Source organism: Micropterus salmoides, unplaced genomic scaffold, assembly GCF_014851395.1.
Source record: "Micropterus salmoides isolate LMB-PRFRI ecotype aquatic unplaced genomic scaffold, ASM1485139v1 Ms_hic_scaffold_16, whole genome shotgun sequence".
NCBI lineage: Eukaryota > Metazoa > Chordata > Actinopteri > Centrarchiformes > Centrarchidae > Micropterus > Micropterus salmoides.
This window is the reverse complement of record NW_024040707.1, coordinates 8820476-8836897: the sequence shown is the minus strand read 5'-3', so window position 1 is coordinate 8836897 and position 16422 is coordinate 8820476. Positions and strand designations below refer to the sequence as shown.

General features: G+C 38.0%; 2 protein-coding genes across 2 annotated transcripts; one reads left to right on the top strand and one right to left on the bottom strand.

Moving 5' to 3' along the window:
* Positions 1 to 365: 365 nt before the first annotated feature.
* Positions 366 to 5235, bottom strand: dazap2 (DAZ associated protein 2). Its single transcript, XM_038721960.1, is given in 5 exon segments — positions 366 to 3177; positions 3338 to 3505; positions 3507 to 3587; positions 3678 to 3796; positions 5079 to 5235. Coding segments are annotated over 5 exon segments (510 nt in total). The 5' UTR covers positions 5092 to 5235; the 3' UTR covers positions 366 to 3048.
* Positions 5236 to 6946: 1711 nt separating this feature from the next.
* Positions 6947 to 16243, top strand: pou6f1 (POU class 6 homeobox 1). The gene is given in 12 exon segments (XM_038723601.1): positions 6947 to 7321; positions 8015 to 8107; positions 9061 to 9250; positions 9389 to 9432; positions 9434 to 9526; positions 10104 to 10329; positions 10996 to 11240; positions 11355 to 11483; positions 12051 to 12284; positions 12491 to 12626; positions 12711 to 12879; positions 13855 to 16243. Coding segments are annotated over 11 exon segments (1866 nt in total). The 5' UTR covers positions 6947 to 7321; positions 8015 to 8053; the 3' UTR covers positions 14201 to 16243.
* Positions 16244 to 16422: the final 179 nt, after the last annotated feature.

Below are 16422 nucleotides of genomic sequence, written 5' to 3'. Positions count from 1 at the left end.
TATTTAGACAAACAGATCCATATTTCACTCAATAGATTTTATATCAAAGTGACATATTTTGATTGTTACTATTGGTTCTTTCATACTCTATGTATACTAAACTAGGGTGGGCGATAATGATTTCTGACAAAAAAAACTCTTTCGTGGTATTGGTATGAAGGCCGAGCAAGTAGAAGCATCAACTCAAACAAGTTGATAAAACTGTCAAGTACCTGTGATGCAGTCTGGCCAGGAAAATACATTTTATAATCATAACAGAACAATAATCAAAATCCCAGATGTTATCTCAGATCACAGTCTTAGAATACTTGCCCTGTTCCAATACATTTATATACGAGAATAAAATTAAACAAAAAACATGCAGCATTTCAAATTTCCAAAATAACCTTTATTCTAAACTTACATTTTAAATTTTAAGTTTAGTATAAAAAAGTTAAGTGCACCTAAGTTCTTTTTTTCCCAAAGTATTCCATCTTTGACACTCATCTCCTTTAGTAATCTTAAAAGATAGAACGTGTACCAAAGTCTGTCACATCACTTTAGTACATACATCTATTTTTACAAAATATTGTAAAGAGAATCCCTGAACTATAAATGTCCATAATCCTTCAACAAAGGGTAATCCATTTGCTGGCTGTGGTTGGCATAGCATCTACTGGTCAGCTATAGTTTACAGTACTTCATATTGCTGAGACAAAGCCACCATTATGCTGCTTTACAAACAATCAGAGCAGAGATGGGGGAAAAAAAAAAAAAATTTTAATCATATTTTAAAAGCTTTGATAGCTGTGGCCTTTTCCCCAGCAAAGCTGTATGAAATGGCAGCGTGAGTGAATATTGAGCCATTTTAAATACACAGGTGACACGACAGTCACGTCTTGTATAGAAGCTTTGTGTAGGAGCTGCGAAGAGGGGGGGGTTCATCAGATGAATGAAGCACGTTTCCAGACGGCTGGTCTTTCTGACTTCAATAACACTGAAATCCCTAAATGTTGGTTGAGAGCAACAGCATTTGTTTTCTGGTGGCCACAGCTGTTAAAACTTGATATGGTATGTCGGATACCCAGACACATTGACGCTTCCAGACACCAAAATGATTATGTACGTTTATGGTACCCATACTAACTTACCTAGTTTCACAAACCTTGTTTACGTTTTGCAAGATAATGTGATAAATGATGTCTACATATAAAGATTCTAAAGACGTTTAATTAGCAGCACAAAAATGTCTTGTAAATGAACAATTATGCTGACAGTGATATAGCCTCATTGCAAAAGTTTGCATACACTTTCAGGCTACTGAACAACACGACACATCTTGACATTCCTTTCAAATGGACTACACTTGATGAATTTAAAAATGTTCCAAAATCTCACAGCTTTCTTTAAAAAGTCAGGAAAACAGAATTTAAAAAAAACAAACAAAAAAAGAGGAGTAGCCCCTTGTGTGCAACCACTCAGATTTGCTTAGCAGTGCATCTCAGATAAAAAGTATTTAATCAGATTTTCACATAGCAAAGGTGCAAAAATATGCAACGACTTAAAAGATGCAATTAACCCACATAAAGTGACATTAACACAACAATTGCAGTCATGTCAGACTGAAGGTCTAGGTTCCAACAAACTCATAACTGCTGATTTGATGATATGTTTGCTTTTAAATTGTGACATTTCAAATTTCTAGTCACAACCAAACATACGTGCATTGTAGACCAAATCTTTGGTACAACCAGCTCATTGGTTATACTTAAAAATGTATCTGCCTAACTACTCATGTAAATCACTTAAATGTAGAAAAGTAATGAAGGACATAAAGAAACACCAAAATATTTAATAAAGTCTCCTAAACCTTTAAAAATGTTGACTAGAAACTAATGCTATCACAAAGGTGACATTCTTCTACCGTGAATAAATACTTGATGATACCAAATAATACTCTGTGAAAAAGACAAAGAGAAACAATGGAGGGTAATTCTTGAAATCCGTACAATAAAACATTTAGTGTATAAACTCTGGGTATCCGACTGTGGAATAGAAACAGGAGACAAAAAAATCTAAAATGTTACACCAACCACCCCTTCCCATTCAACTTACTATTTGGATTTACTTTAAATTTCTTTCCTTTAAGTTTACTGAAGTTAATTTACTTTAAATTAGGGCTATCCCCAGTGCTCTTTGGCACTTGACTATGTTCATCTACAAGTTGCCCAGCAAGGTACAGTAAACCACTTTGTATATTGCATGAAATCTTTTCTTGAATTATTTGCTTTAGTTTAATTTATTTAATTTACAAGTGATTTAAATGCAACAATCTGTCAGATAAGACAGTTCAGTGTGCAACAAATCTGCCATGGTATTTTGGATACTGTGTAAAGGACAAGACAATGCTAGCTAAAAGTATTCAAGATGCTTCTTTTTTTTTTTCTCGTATAGTTGAGATGTAATTTCTCATCATCATCAGCATACTGGTATTTACATGGAACTAGTACACACCTATTAATTTAACTACACTAAACGTTTTCAAAAAAGACAAGTGGGGATTTCTTTTTTTTAGTGCTTTCACTGCAACTTTGTAACTGCATTTCACTTTCACCATTAAGCAGCTAAACTATAGAATACGGGTCTGATATTTAAACATTTCATTTACGTAGCTTTACAGGTATACAAGAACATCTGAACGTAATTTGTAATCCATTCGATCAAAAGGAGACCAGGTCTCTTAAACAACTACAGGTTCCTATAAGAGGTCCAATCTGGAATGACCAAAGAGGTTAGACCCAATGAAGAATCATGGAATGAATTCTATGACATTAAAAATTTGCATTTGTCCTCTCCAGGCAGTGGTATTCATCATTTGATCTCTAGGTCAGAAGTGGAGTACTGTACCTTTCATGAGGGCTCTAAAATATTACATTCCGTTAGGTGATATCAGTATTGTGGCATGGCCAAGCAGCCTGAAGAGGGAGGCGTATGGGATGGGATAGAACTGGGGCATCATTTGGGATGGGGACACGGTTTAGGCATGGAAGAGGAGTTGAAGAGTTGCTGTTACCAGATGGTATAACCTCCATTGGATCCACCCAGGAAGAAGTTATTCTTGCGCTGTGTCATTACAACATTGGCACCCTGCATGGCAGCCAACTGAGCTGCATTGGGGGGGTGTCCAGGAGGTGGGGGCTGGAGAAGGGCAGAAACAAGCACAAAAATTGGTAAAGAGCTGATCAACTTTGGATGTGAAGTATTCTGTCCTCCAGGCATGAGATGACACTGCATCTCAACAACACCCTAAATGCGATAATTCTGGCTGCTTAAAATAATTGACTTGGTGGATACTTACGGGGATGGAAACACCGCTGCCTGCTGTGAAGCGAGCACCAGCATCATAGCCGCCCTCCACCATCACTGTTGAACCAGCAGGGTACACAGCTCCCATGTGGTAGTAAGCCATGGGGACATTCTGGCCCACTGGCCCGACAGGCATATGTGGCTGCATGGGCATAAACACCCTGAGCACCAGGGTAGGGAGATGACATCTGGGGCACCTGACCAGGCACCTGAGGTGGAAGCACATATCTGGGCTGGTATATCTGCAAACACAGAGATGAAAAGACAGGTTTAAAACTGTTCACTGCGAGTATTAATTGTGTTATCATATGCCATTTAAATGCAATAGTTACCTCAGAATATGCAGGTGGTGTGTCTGTGTATGGAGGTGCCTGAGGAGACATTTGCATAGCAGGAGGGTATACAGGTGCAGTGCTCTGCTGAGGGTACACAGCCTGCTGTGGATATGAACCTGCAAGACAACATTTTACATGACTTTAGTGTTAACAGTGACTGACATAAATCCCAGGTTGAGTGAGTGGTACAGTGTTATGAAATGATGACAGCGTTTCAGCAGGAAACAAGAATTCTAGAGGTTAAACATTTCTCAGAAACAGCATCAAAATATGTGACAGAGGACAAAACATAGATGTTTACTGTCAGGATAGAGTATACTACATTTTCTGCAGTAATATGAAAAATATTAAAGTAAAATATTTTAATTTTTCACAAAAGGAGACAGTAGCACTTACAGCGCTTTTGAGGTGAAAGGTAGTGAAATTATTTAAACCACAAAGATAAATTTTCTTAAAAGGCCAATAAATCCTATAATGACAAATGATTCCCGTAAAAAAAAAAAAAGAAATTTCAAAAATTAAAGACATTTATATAAATAAAAGCATCAACATACAAACACATCTAAATAGATAGAAACCGATTAGTCAATTAGTTGATTAGTCAGTCAAAGACAATTTATTAATCATTTAAGTTATTTTATAAGTAAAAATGTTATGCTTCACATATGTTAATATTTCCTGGTTTCCTTTGTATTCGTTTAGGACAAAACAAGACTTTAAGGCATTGCCAAGGCCTCCGGGTGCTTGTGATTTTGTGCGATTTGCAGACATTCGCAATTTGCAAGACCAAGCAATAAATTTGATAAATTAGAAAATGTATTAATCGATGATCAAAACAATCGTTATTCACAGCCCCACAACTGAAGTGTACAGCTGCATCAAAACCTGGTAGCAACAAAAGATCGTTCAAACAATCAGTATGTTCAGATAAGGTGGGTAAAAAGCTAAAACAGTATATAAACATACTGTATGTTCAAAGTGACAATAAAAAAAATCGACTATTATTAAAATGATTGACAGAAATTAAGATTCCAATGCATGCCAAAACAGTATATCATGTCAGCGTTGCCTTTAAAATCTGCCTGTATTGAGCGATGCTAGCTAACTGAAAATATGTGACCTGGTCACTAACGGTATGGTGATCTATACCGTGTCAGTAAATTTAGACGATCATTATTAAAAGCTTTATTATTTGATTATAAACTAGATGCCAAAGCTTAGCGTGTGTGTGCTACACTGCTATCCAGAAAACGTCCGTTTATTGTCATGTACGTAGCTAAACGTGAGGTCCGCTTCAGATGGCCATAACGACAGCTCTTCATTTCTATCGTTAGTTTTAACGTCAGCGTCGTATAACGAACAGCTAACTAATTACATAAAAAAAGTCTGGAGAAATACCTTTGTTGTTCATTGTTCTTGTATGATCCGGAGACTGAGGAATATCAGATTAAAACGGAGCTCTGCGTATCTTTTCACGGCCTTATAACAGGTTACGGCTTCACAATCATTCACTTCCTTGTTTTTCAGCTTCTTGTTGTTGTGGAAGTAGTGACGTCAGTCGTTCTCTATCTGTGGTTCGACGCACCATAGTGTTTTACGTGCGCGCGCCCCCTGCAGATAGAAACGGAGGCGAGTTCAAGAGTGATGAAGGTGAACTGTTGACTTCTTGAAAAAGACCAAAATAATTTCATTTAAGGCCAAGCATATGTTTAGGAGAAATAGCAGTTAAGTATAAAAATAGACGAGACAAAAATGTGTCGTCTATTTTTATCTGTCAGAATACAAGCTGAAATAAAATAAAAACATAGCTAGATTGTTAGCTAGCTAGCTAGCTATCAAGAGACAGCAGATGCAGAGTGTTAGTGTAGAGAGTACAGTAATCCAAAGGCAACATTGCACGCAACACAAAGGGACATAAAGAGGTAGATAAGAAAATTGCATAATAAAAACACAAATAACTTAATTAGCCCCGCGACCCTGTACGCAGGATAAGCGGTTGACGATGGATGGATGGATAACTTAATTAGAAACTGAACTAAACACTATACTTGTTGAACACATACGTATGTACAACAATAGTGCCTGATAATATTCTGTAGGTGCTTACTGCAGGTCTAATATATAGTGAATATTGTCTTGTATTGCAATAACTTAGCAAGAATGTTAATACTTGATATTAATGTGCAGTCTATTTTTTCTGCTTATGACTTCTAGTGAGCTATCTGTGTAAATACAACACAGGCCTTTGTTTTGTTGCATTTTGACTTATCGTAGTAGGAAAAGCACCTTGCTTTGCTCCAATCAAGGTGTTATTAATACCATTAACAATGGCTCTGTTCTATTGAATTGTCCCAGTAAGCCATGACAGTGTGATATTGAGCCAGCATGCACAATACCAAGACCCTTGAACTGAAGCAGCTAAATGGAATTATTATTTACACCTGTACTTTTCCTACAAGTGACCTATTAATTAATTCATGTGTTTGCAGAAGGCAAATATATAATATACTCATTAAAATAATAGCAAATGAGACATGTCGATTCTTGACTTTGGAGATATACACTATCTGTTTGTATACATGTTCATGTAAATGGATTGTATTTGATTCAGTCATTCATTCAGTCAGACATATAGCCTATATAGCAAAGGATTTTTTTTTTAAAGAAGTAAGTTTTTTCAGCTTACATAGTACAGTTTGTTGGCTAATATACAGTTTGCATTTACATGTGTGCAATCAGGCCAAAATATTTAATTAATAATAACTGTTATTAATTATAATTATTTTTCCTTCCATCTTTTTGTTGAGATTCTAGGTAGATACAATGCTTCCACCCAGTCAGAAATACATTCATTTCTACTTCCACCAACTTAACAAAACACAAAAAACTCAGCAGGTACACAGTCTCAGTCAAATTGTTAGTTAGGCAGACAGAAATCCCACCCACAGAGGTCATTGAATAGGGCTAAAAACAAAATATAGCAGGCCCATCAGAAACCAAAGCATATCCTCTCCTTAGTACACAAAAATATAGTTTTGTAAGAGTGCTTGGTTTTAGTGAATCCCCAGTGTTGCTTTCAACAGTTTGCACTAATAATAGAAGTAAACAGCTTGTTTGTCATTCCAAAATACTATCAGTTAAACAAAGAGCAGTATTAGGCAACTGTTCGTGTAGCAGCACAGTGTTTTATGTATTATTAAATTGTGTCTTTCATTGCTTAACTCTGTTCAGCCTTTATTTGAGGTACTTCCCCTTTAAGAGAGCCATGGCACCTCTCAAGCCGAGGCAGACATTTTTCAATGCAAGATTTTTTCTTGCATAAATTATGTTCATGACGTAGTGTAAAAGGCCAATTTTCTGGCAATTTTGTCCGACTTTACAGCTCAAATAGGATTTTGTGAGACACCTCAAGGATTTTTGATTATCTGAACTGTTGCAGAAAGGGCATCGTCATTAAATATTAAGAGAGAGGAGATCCTAACATTGCAACCCTCCTTATCAATGCAAATACCTCTTTTGTGTGCAGTCACAGCGCCTGTCTGGGAGCTGAGATGAATTTTTAATTATGTGTGACTGAAACAAACTGTGACAAGGACCTTTATAAGCGCGGGGGATTACAGAAAATAAGCTGTATTTTCGCGGTAAGTTGATATAACAACCGGAGTCTATTCTAGCCTGCTCTTCGCGCATAGCAGAGAAAAGCGATAGGAAATGAGTTTTGGTTAATATGCAATGTTCGTAATTAGCATAATTTATATATTTATGATAAAGAGAGGGAAATACATAATATTCGTCTCCAGGCACGGGTCGAGATGATTTCTGTCGCCTGCACTTCGTGGTTAGTGCTTGTCTTCAAAAGTGGCCGAGACAGCGAGACTTTTATTGGCCAGGATGGGGGTGGGGAGCCCATCAACACCCGCCGAAGTTTTGACAGATTCTCATTTCTAACGGGGCACGGCAATATGAAATGTACCATCATGAATCTTTTTTTGATCTGTGAAGAATTTGTAACCACTTAATGTCCACCATCAGCGTGTTTCATCACGTTTTCTGCAGCTTTAGTGCAACATAGTATGGCCTGTTTATAGGCCTCTCCAAATAGTCTGGTCCTGCAATGACAGAAATAGCCATGAATAAAAAGCAAGTCCTCTGCATGCGGGTCTGTTTAACTACCATTTTCCCCTAAAGAGCGGATACTGTGGGCTAGGGGGGGTCACCGTAATGAAACTTATATATTTGTTATTCTGAAAAGACTGCAAAACAGATTAGAAGGAGGGGATCAAGTAGTCAGACACTAAATCAGAAGATACAGTAATCAGTGCTTGTTTACCCAGAATGCCAGGAAGACAGAGACTGTGGTGGTGCAGCCAGCCATGAACTCTCAGGATCTCCCTGCCAAAGATGCCCCACTTACTGTCAATGAGCAGGTAAAACTCACCTGTCTGTTAAAGCAAGGTAAAGTGCTTTCTAACCACACTGAGCTTAGCCAAACCCTAACAATGTGTGTTGTCTTCAAGCTGCTTTTTGTTCCTATCACCCTCCATGTGCCAGCATACCATATCATAACTGAATGATTAGCTTCCACACAGAAGTTCATCAATATCAGGACCCACTTTTGTGTTTTATCACCTAATAATACCTGCTACTCTATGCTTGTGAGGGTTACCAGCCTTTAAATTGCCATGCTTAATAATTTATCATGGTTTTTCTCTCTCTAGTAACATTCTGTGTAGACATAGTCAGCAAACAAAAGCAATGCTCTTCACGGATATACAGAAGAGAAGAAAGCATTGCTTGAGCTGCTTGTTGGCTGAATCTCTTGTCATTGTTTTGGTGTACTCATGCTCTCGTCATCTATTTTTTCCCCCGTGTTGTTTTGTTTTGTGTCATTGGGTCCTAACATGTGCTCGGCTTCTCTGTTCTCCTTAGCCATTCACTGTCTGACTGCAGAAGTCTTTTTTCAGCCATTTAAATCCTGCACTTTGAAATTCCCTGCCAAAGACAACCAGGTATGCATCCTCCTCTCTCTTCCTGCATTGTCTCTCTGCACCTTGTCCTCCAGCCCAGGTTGTCTCGCTGTCTCTCCTTTAGGTCTTTCATTATCGCATACCATGAATCATCGGTTTAGTCAAAATGTACTACATGTAGTTTTATATTTATAAGTATTAAGTGGAGACATACAACATTTTTAGCTATTTTTGACCCATCAGGCGCAAATGAGAAGTTACCATATTAAAATGTTTTATTTACTTAAGTGTTTCACAAAATAATACACATAATAACACAATAATAACAAATGTATCTACTATGAGATTCTAATAGAACTCTAATAGAACAAAAAGAAGTATCATCTCAGCTTTTACTCCTAATTGCTGTGTAGGTCATTGTGATGTCTGGCCAAGAGACTATTCGTGTGCTAGAGGTAGAAGTCGATGCGTCTCTGCCATCGTCAGTACCTGATGGGATGAGCGAAGGCAAAGCTGAGGAGGGAGTGGCTCAGCCTGCAGAGCAACCTGAGGCTGGCAGCACACAGGACGGCACCAGTGTGTCCCAGAGCCACGGGGGAGTAGGTAAATCATGGTCGTACTAGATAGTGATTGATAGCAAATTGCTTATTATTTATATGTACATGGCTCAGTTGCACTGAGATGTTAATAACAGCTGTGAAAACCACTTCAAATGTCACATCCCTGGCTGTGCTCCTGCAGTGCTGGGTGAGCAGCAGGTGGTGTCTATAGAGGGGTCCTGCCCCTGCAGTCCAAACGCTGACTCCTGCTGTTCCCGTTAGTTTGTCCCTGCCACAACCCCAGGCCGCCATGCCCATTACTGTACAGGGCTGTCCACAGGTATGACCAACTACACTTTCCATATTCATTCAAGTCATCAGATAAAGAATGTTGTAGACAATAGTCATTAGTTTTTCTTGACTAAATACCAGCATTAGAAATGGGTTACACTTGGGGTGCATTGGCCTTGACAGGAAATGTCTGTGAAATTAAAAATGAGGGGGACCCTATTTGCATTTCCCCTTGTGCACATATACTTTATATGTCCAATATTCATGATTCAGAGGGATTAATTTCACTGTTGTCACTCACATGCTACTGTATGTAATTTGCGGAAGTCACTGACTGGGGTAATTGTCCCTTGTGCGTTATGAAAGTGAAAAGTGAAACAAGTTTGATCCCAAACACCTGAATACATAACCTGAGGCTGTAGAAACTCTTTGCACAACATTTCCAGCAATTCAGCCCATACTACTGCAACAATAAAAAAGTAAAACATCCAATATGGTAAAAAAAAAAAAGATTGGAGTGAAGAAATGTGAGGTAAAATATAATCTGAAAAAAAAAAAAAACAGTGCTCTGTTCATCCCAGTTATAAATGTTGATGGAAAGCAAATATTTTATTATGCAACATTAGGTCCTGACCCAGGAAAGTTTGGCCACTCTGATGACTGGGATGATGGCCCAGACAGGGTCCCTGGGGCAGCCCCTACTCATCCCCCTCAGTATGGCGGGCGCCATCGGTGGCCAGGGTGGTCTGGCTGTTCTCACTTTGCCTACCACCAATGTAGCTACTCTCCCTGGGTTTGCAACAGCTAACGCGGCTGGAAACCTCCTTAAACTGCCCTTTGCTGGCCTCCAAGGTAAAACACAAACTGTCTGTTTACTCTCTCATATCTAGATTTAGTCCAAACTTATTTGGGCTAGATAAAAGCGAAAAGCCTTTAACATTAACAATGATCAATGTTTTTTAAATTAGCCCTGTTAGCGGCTCTATGAATGGCAATGCCAGTCATTTAGTCAGTCCACCACTTTAGTCCACACTGAAATATCTCAACAGATTGCAACGATATTTTTGACAGGACTCCTCAGAGAAGGAATCCTAATGACTATGTTGCAACCATGAGGTTGACATTTGTGGTTTTAAGTGAAATATAACAACAACCATTGGATTTTTATGAAATTTAGTTCAGACATTCATGTTCTCCTCAGGATGAATTGTAATCATGTTAACTTTTCATCTAGGACCATCATCAGGTCAAAACTGAAATGTTTCCAATACTTTGATTTATGACCAAATACCTGGAAAACCAATGGCATTCCCATCAGCCTAAGCCGTGCTTATTGCTATTTAGCATTATAACACGCTAAACTAAGATGGTGGACATACATGCTAAACATCAGCATTAGTGTTGTCATTGTGAGTTGACCACTGCACCTAAGTACAGCCTCACAGAGGCTAAAATGTGTTTAGTTTGTTTTCTCACAAAGAACTATAACAGGTTGTGTACTCTTGAATTTCTTCTCAGCTGCGACAGTCCTGAACTCGGTCCAGCCCCAACTGCACACAAATGCACACACGATGTTCCAGCCTCAAGCAGCTTCCATACAGCCAGTACAGGTGACGTCTCAGCCAACACATGTGACCAATGCACAGGTCACCGCTGCTCAGGTGGCGGCAGCCCAGGCGACCACGGCCACCACTACTGTCTCTCAGTCCAACATATCTGTAGCAGCACTCCAGACTGCCGGACTCTCCATCAATCCTGCCATTGTAAGAATGCTGCTTCACAGATTAATGCCTGTTCATACTTTCTGTACTGTTTATATCATGTCAGTCAAGCAATGTAATTTCCAATGCTATTTACTGTTGTGATTCTCTGCCCAGATCAATGCTGCTTCCTTGGGAGCTCAGCCCCAGTTCCTCAGTTCCCTCACCTCCACTCCCATCATCACTAGTGCCATGTCCAACATGGCTGGCATCACCAGCCAGATCATCACAAATGCCCAGGGACAGGTGGGTGTATATATATATATATATATAATGTGCCTAGATACTGAATTTTGTAGTTGTGTATCATTGGCCCAAAAAAGTCTGTGATTGAATATAACACATAACAGACATAATAACTTAATAGTAGTGGGCTCCCCTTACGTAGTGCCATTTACATTTTTGCTAGTGTTCAGGTTGATGCATATTGTTTTGTAACACATTCTCCAAGGGCAATCAAATGTTTTCTGTGTTGTGTGGGAATGGAAAACCCCAGCCTGTAGTTAACATCAATCAACTGTGCTATTTCAATTCTGTGGAGCATAAGACAATTTCTGAAAAACTGATCTGTCCTCCCAAACAGATGCATTATGCAATCTTACCATTTTTACAGCTTATTGGAGTTAGTATTGCAGTGTTTAATCTTGATATTTCAAGTGAACTGCTAATTGGAACGTACTCATTTTCCCAGAAGCAAAAACATTGCTATGACAGGTTGTTGGATGTTCTGAAAGTGGTATGGTAAGCGAAAACTATCACATAGGGTTACATTCAATTATTTGTATTTCTCTTAAATTCAAACAATATTTACAGGTCATAGGAACCCTCCCGCTGTTTTTGAACCAAGCCTCTCTGGCTGGAGGGGCCGCGACATCCACCCTCCCCCTCCAGGGTCTCCAGGTCCAGACTGTCACCCCACAGCTGCTTCTCAACACCCAGGGCCAGATCATTGCCACAGTAGGGAATGGACCTGCAACGGTTGCAACTTCTACTGCAGTTCTACCCAAAGCTGCTGCTCCATCAACACTTACCAAATCTAACACACAGGTAGACATCAGAAATCTGTGTGAATTTATTTTTATGGTCAGAAAGTAATTTCTGCATTTAAACTTGAAAGCTGAAGTGGACCAAAAATGACAGCATCATCTATGAACAGACAGAGTTTATTGGCTGAAGGTATTTAAATGAGATTCAATTTTGCGATTTGCATCATTGCAGGTGACATACAATATTATATATGTGTTTCCTCCCAGGCTTCGGTAACAACTGTCAATCAGTCACCAGTTGTCATCGCCCCACAGCCGTCTCTACTGAAGGCCGCCACCAATCTCTCCTCCACAGTACCTATCACCTGTGGAGACATGGCAAAAGTGGGCCAGCTTGTCAGCAGTATGTACACCTGCATCTCCTATCCAAACATAGATCCGTTCTACCGTAGGTAGATATTTTTAACTAGATTTTTCACGATTGTAGAACCCCAGCAGGTAGTCAGCAGCGAGGACGGCATTAATCTGGAGGAAATTCGAGAGTTTGCCAAGAATTTCAAGATCCGTCGGCTCTCCTTGGGGCTTACTCAGACACAAGTAGGGCAGGCTCTAACTGCAACTGAGGGTCCGGCCTACAGCCAGTCTGCTATTTGCAGGTAAATGACTCCCCTGTTGATTTTTTCTTTTTTTTTTTTTTACAATTCATATTGTTTATTTCCTACAAATCAAAATTGATTTAAAAGAATTGTTTAACATTTTGGAAATTGCTTCTTAACAGAGCCTCAGATGAGAAGATTGATACCACTGTCTGTCCAATGAATATGAAGCTACAGACAGCAACCGTTTAGCATAGCTTAGCATAAAGACTGGATAAAGTGGGAAACAATTAGCCTGGCCCTGTCCAAAGGTAAGAAAGTCGACATACCATCACTCAGTTTACAGTTTTTATTGATTAAACAAACGGTTAATTAGTGAGCTTTAGTGCTTTGGTGCTGGTAGGTCGATTTTGTTTCCTTTACACAGAACCAAGACTAGCTTTCCCCTTGTATCCAGTCTTTATGCTAAGCTATTTACCGTTATTATTTACCGTACAGATATTATAGCCATATCGATCTTCTCATCTAAGCAAGAAAGCCAATAAGCACATTTCTCAAATTGTTAAACTTTTACCTAAATTAAATAGTATCACTGCAACATCTGTTTGTGACATTTGTAAAAAAACAAACCAAAAAACTGTAGTATTAAATCCTCAAACTAATGTATCAGTGTGAATGTGTTCAGGCAACTTACATTAATAAACAATTTCATAGCTCTGGCTACGTTCTACAGAAAAAATAAAGACGTGAGTATATTTTCAAGCATTATCCAAATGGTTCATGATCTTAAAGTAACATTTTAATATGAACAGCAATGGGGTCGTCCTTACATAGAGGTAAGTAAGTACATCAAGTAAAATAATAAAATATTTGTAAGTATGTTGTTTAAAGCTTCGTGGGCTAGTACCCAAAATATCTAAGTTACTTTCCTGCAAATTGGGTGTATGTGAATTCACAAGGATGAAATAAAGATACAATTCATACAGTGTGTGTTCTCATGAAATTGTTCATACTGATCTTTCTTTTGTGCCGCAGGTTTGAAAAGCTGGATATCACCCCAAAGAGTGCTCAGAAGCTGAAGCCGGTGTTGGAGAAATGGCTGGCTGAAGCGGAGCACTGGAATCAGAAAGGCCAGCAGAATCTGATGGAGTTTGTTGGTGGTGAACCATCCAAAAAACGCAAGCGGCGTACTAGTTTCACACCGCAGGCAATAGAAGTTCTTAACTCCTATTTTGAGAAGAATGCATTGCCAACAGGCCAAGAGATTACAGAAATTGCAAGAGAGCTAAACTATGACCGAGAGGTTGTGCGAGTATGGTTCTGCAACCGACGACAGACACTAAAAAACACGAGCAAGATCAACGTCTTCCAGGTTCAGTAGCGACCTCATCCTCGGAGGCTTCGCCACTGATCGTTTGTCGTTTTGGGAAGTTGAACATTTAATACAGCATCACAGTTGTAGACTATTGTAAAAAAGAAAAGAATATAAAGTTTTTGAGAAAATGAAGGAAAATTACACACAAATCAAGTGTTACGAAAGAGTGGTAAAATGAGTTATTGGATTTTAAGACTATATGTGTACACTACTTCTGTGTGGTGGGTACTCAGTCAAACTGCATGGTCATTTTATCATATACAGTGATAATAATACATTCATAATAACATGTCATATTTAAAAACATTTGATGAACTTTTATACAAGTGGTTTTATAAGATATCTCTCTGAGTGGCAGTGCATTGAGTCACATTGATTTTAGTCACATAATTGTCACTTTGGCACAATAGCTGACAATACGCTGAAATTTGAATGACATGCTTTTGCCACCATGTAGTTTTTCAAAGTTCTACCTGCTCATTTATTTTATATTGACACAGTATTTGCACTGCGTGAGCCGCTTTGCAAACCTAAAAAAGATTCTGATAGACATGGATTCTGTAGACTAAGCCGTAGCCTATAACCTTATTTTCATCAGAAGTACTTCTCTGAGGAACGCCTAAAATTACATTCCTATCTATGGACTTCTGACTCTACAGCAATTTTTGAGACAATCATCATTTTGATATATTGTATTGATAATCACAAAGATTAGCCTGAAATGTGTTGTAATTTCCTTTTGTTTGGTGTGATACTTTTATTCACTAGTGTGAAATATGTCACACTGTACTGTCCATAGAGAGGGTAATTTCTGATGTTCCATGGACAACAGGTTCTTATGCAAAATAAAGTTGTAGCTTCAGCTATTGCCTATGATGTCACAACTGGAAACTCATTTAAGTTGTTTTTTTTATAAAGGTTGTTTCATTTGTGAGTTACTGAATGGGCAAATACAAATATTGTACATGTGGGTGGCACGTGTGTGTTGATTCACCACAGTTTGTCCTGTTTTTACACTTTCTGTTTCTGAGTATTTTGTGTTTCCTGTTAATTCACTGTTGTGACTGTCCCATCTGATTTAATGACTTGACAATGCTTCCCCTGCATTTTTCATCTCAAGTTAGAGAAAGTGTAATTGCAAAATAGGAGCTTAATTGGCCTTTTATGAAGTCAACTTAAAATAGTCTAATGTTGCCTAGAAATATTAGTGCCAGATACTTTTACTAAACCTAATATCAATCAAATTGATTTACTGAATTAAAAAAATAATGAACTGTTCAGCCAAGTTAATGGTTTAATGTGTTATGACTTTAAATTGTAACAAGTTAGAAGAGTGTTTGCATGTGCAGTATGCAGTTATTTTCTGTAGAAACAATACTATGGCGGTTTTCTTAATCTTTGCCAATTCTTCAAGAATTATTTGCACTTTAGTGACAGCAGGGAAAGTGAAGGGGTAATAAATGGTTTATGTACAGTGCAAGGCTTCAGTTATGTGTGTGAGAGAATTTAATTTCTGCGTTTTAATGTTCTTGAAACAGCAAGAAGCTTTGCTTTGCAAAATGTAGCAGTACTGGCAAAATTGCAATCATGAAAATGATAGTCAACATCTATCATTAATGTTAATGTACTTTTTATGCAGATGAAATGTAAAATGCTGCAGATTAGATATACGCTCTAATATGCATTAATGCAATTGAGTTTGTGAATTAAATGGCGGATTTTATGGTCCAACTCATATTTACCTTTTGAATAACAGTAGAACTATATTGCAGTGTACCTAACCATAAAAATAATGAATATTGCAATGGTCTTGCTTTAACACATGTTTTATCTTCATGTTCAAAATGGGAAAACAATATATAATATTGTTTAATATACTAAGTTATCAATAGGGAAAAGAAAAAAGATAAATTATAGTTATAAGATATCTGCTATTTGTCATTTGACTCTGCAAAGCACAGAAAAGGTTCAGGTCTTTGTGAGACAAGGAAAAAAGTGTTTGTCCTTTTCTGTCAGATAAATAAAATAAACCCTGTCTTTATTAATCACTCCTTATTGTTGTGTGTTGATATATTTACAATACTTGCATTGACTGTATTTAATAGTAGTTTTTTGACCTCCATAAAAAACAGAGATTGAAAAATGTTGTTTTTACAAGTAAAATTAACTACTTAACTTCTAAAAGCAGTAAGTTACTCTCCTTGTCAATCTCATGTGTAATTGCCGTA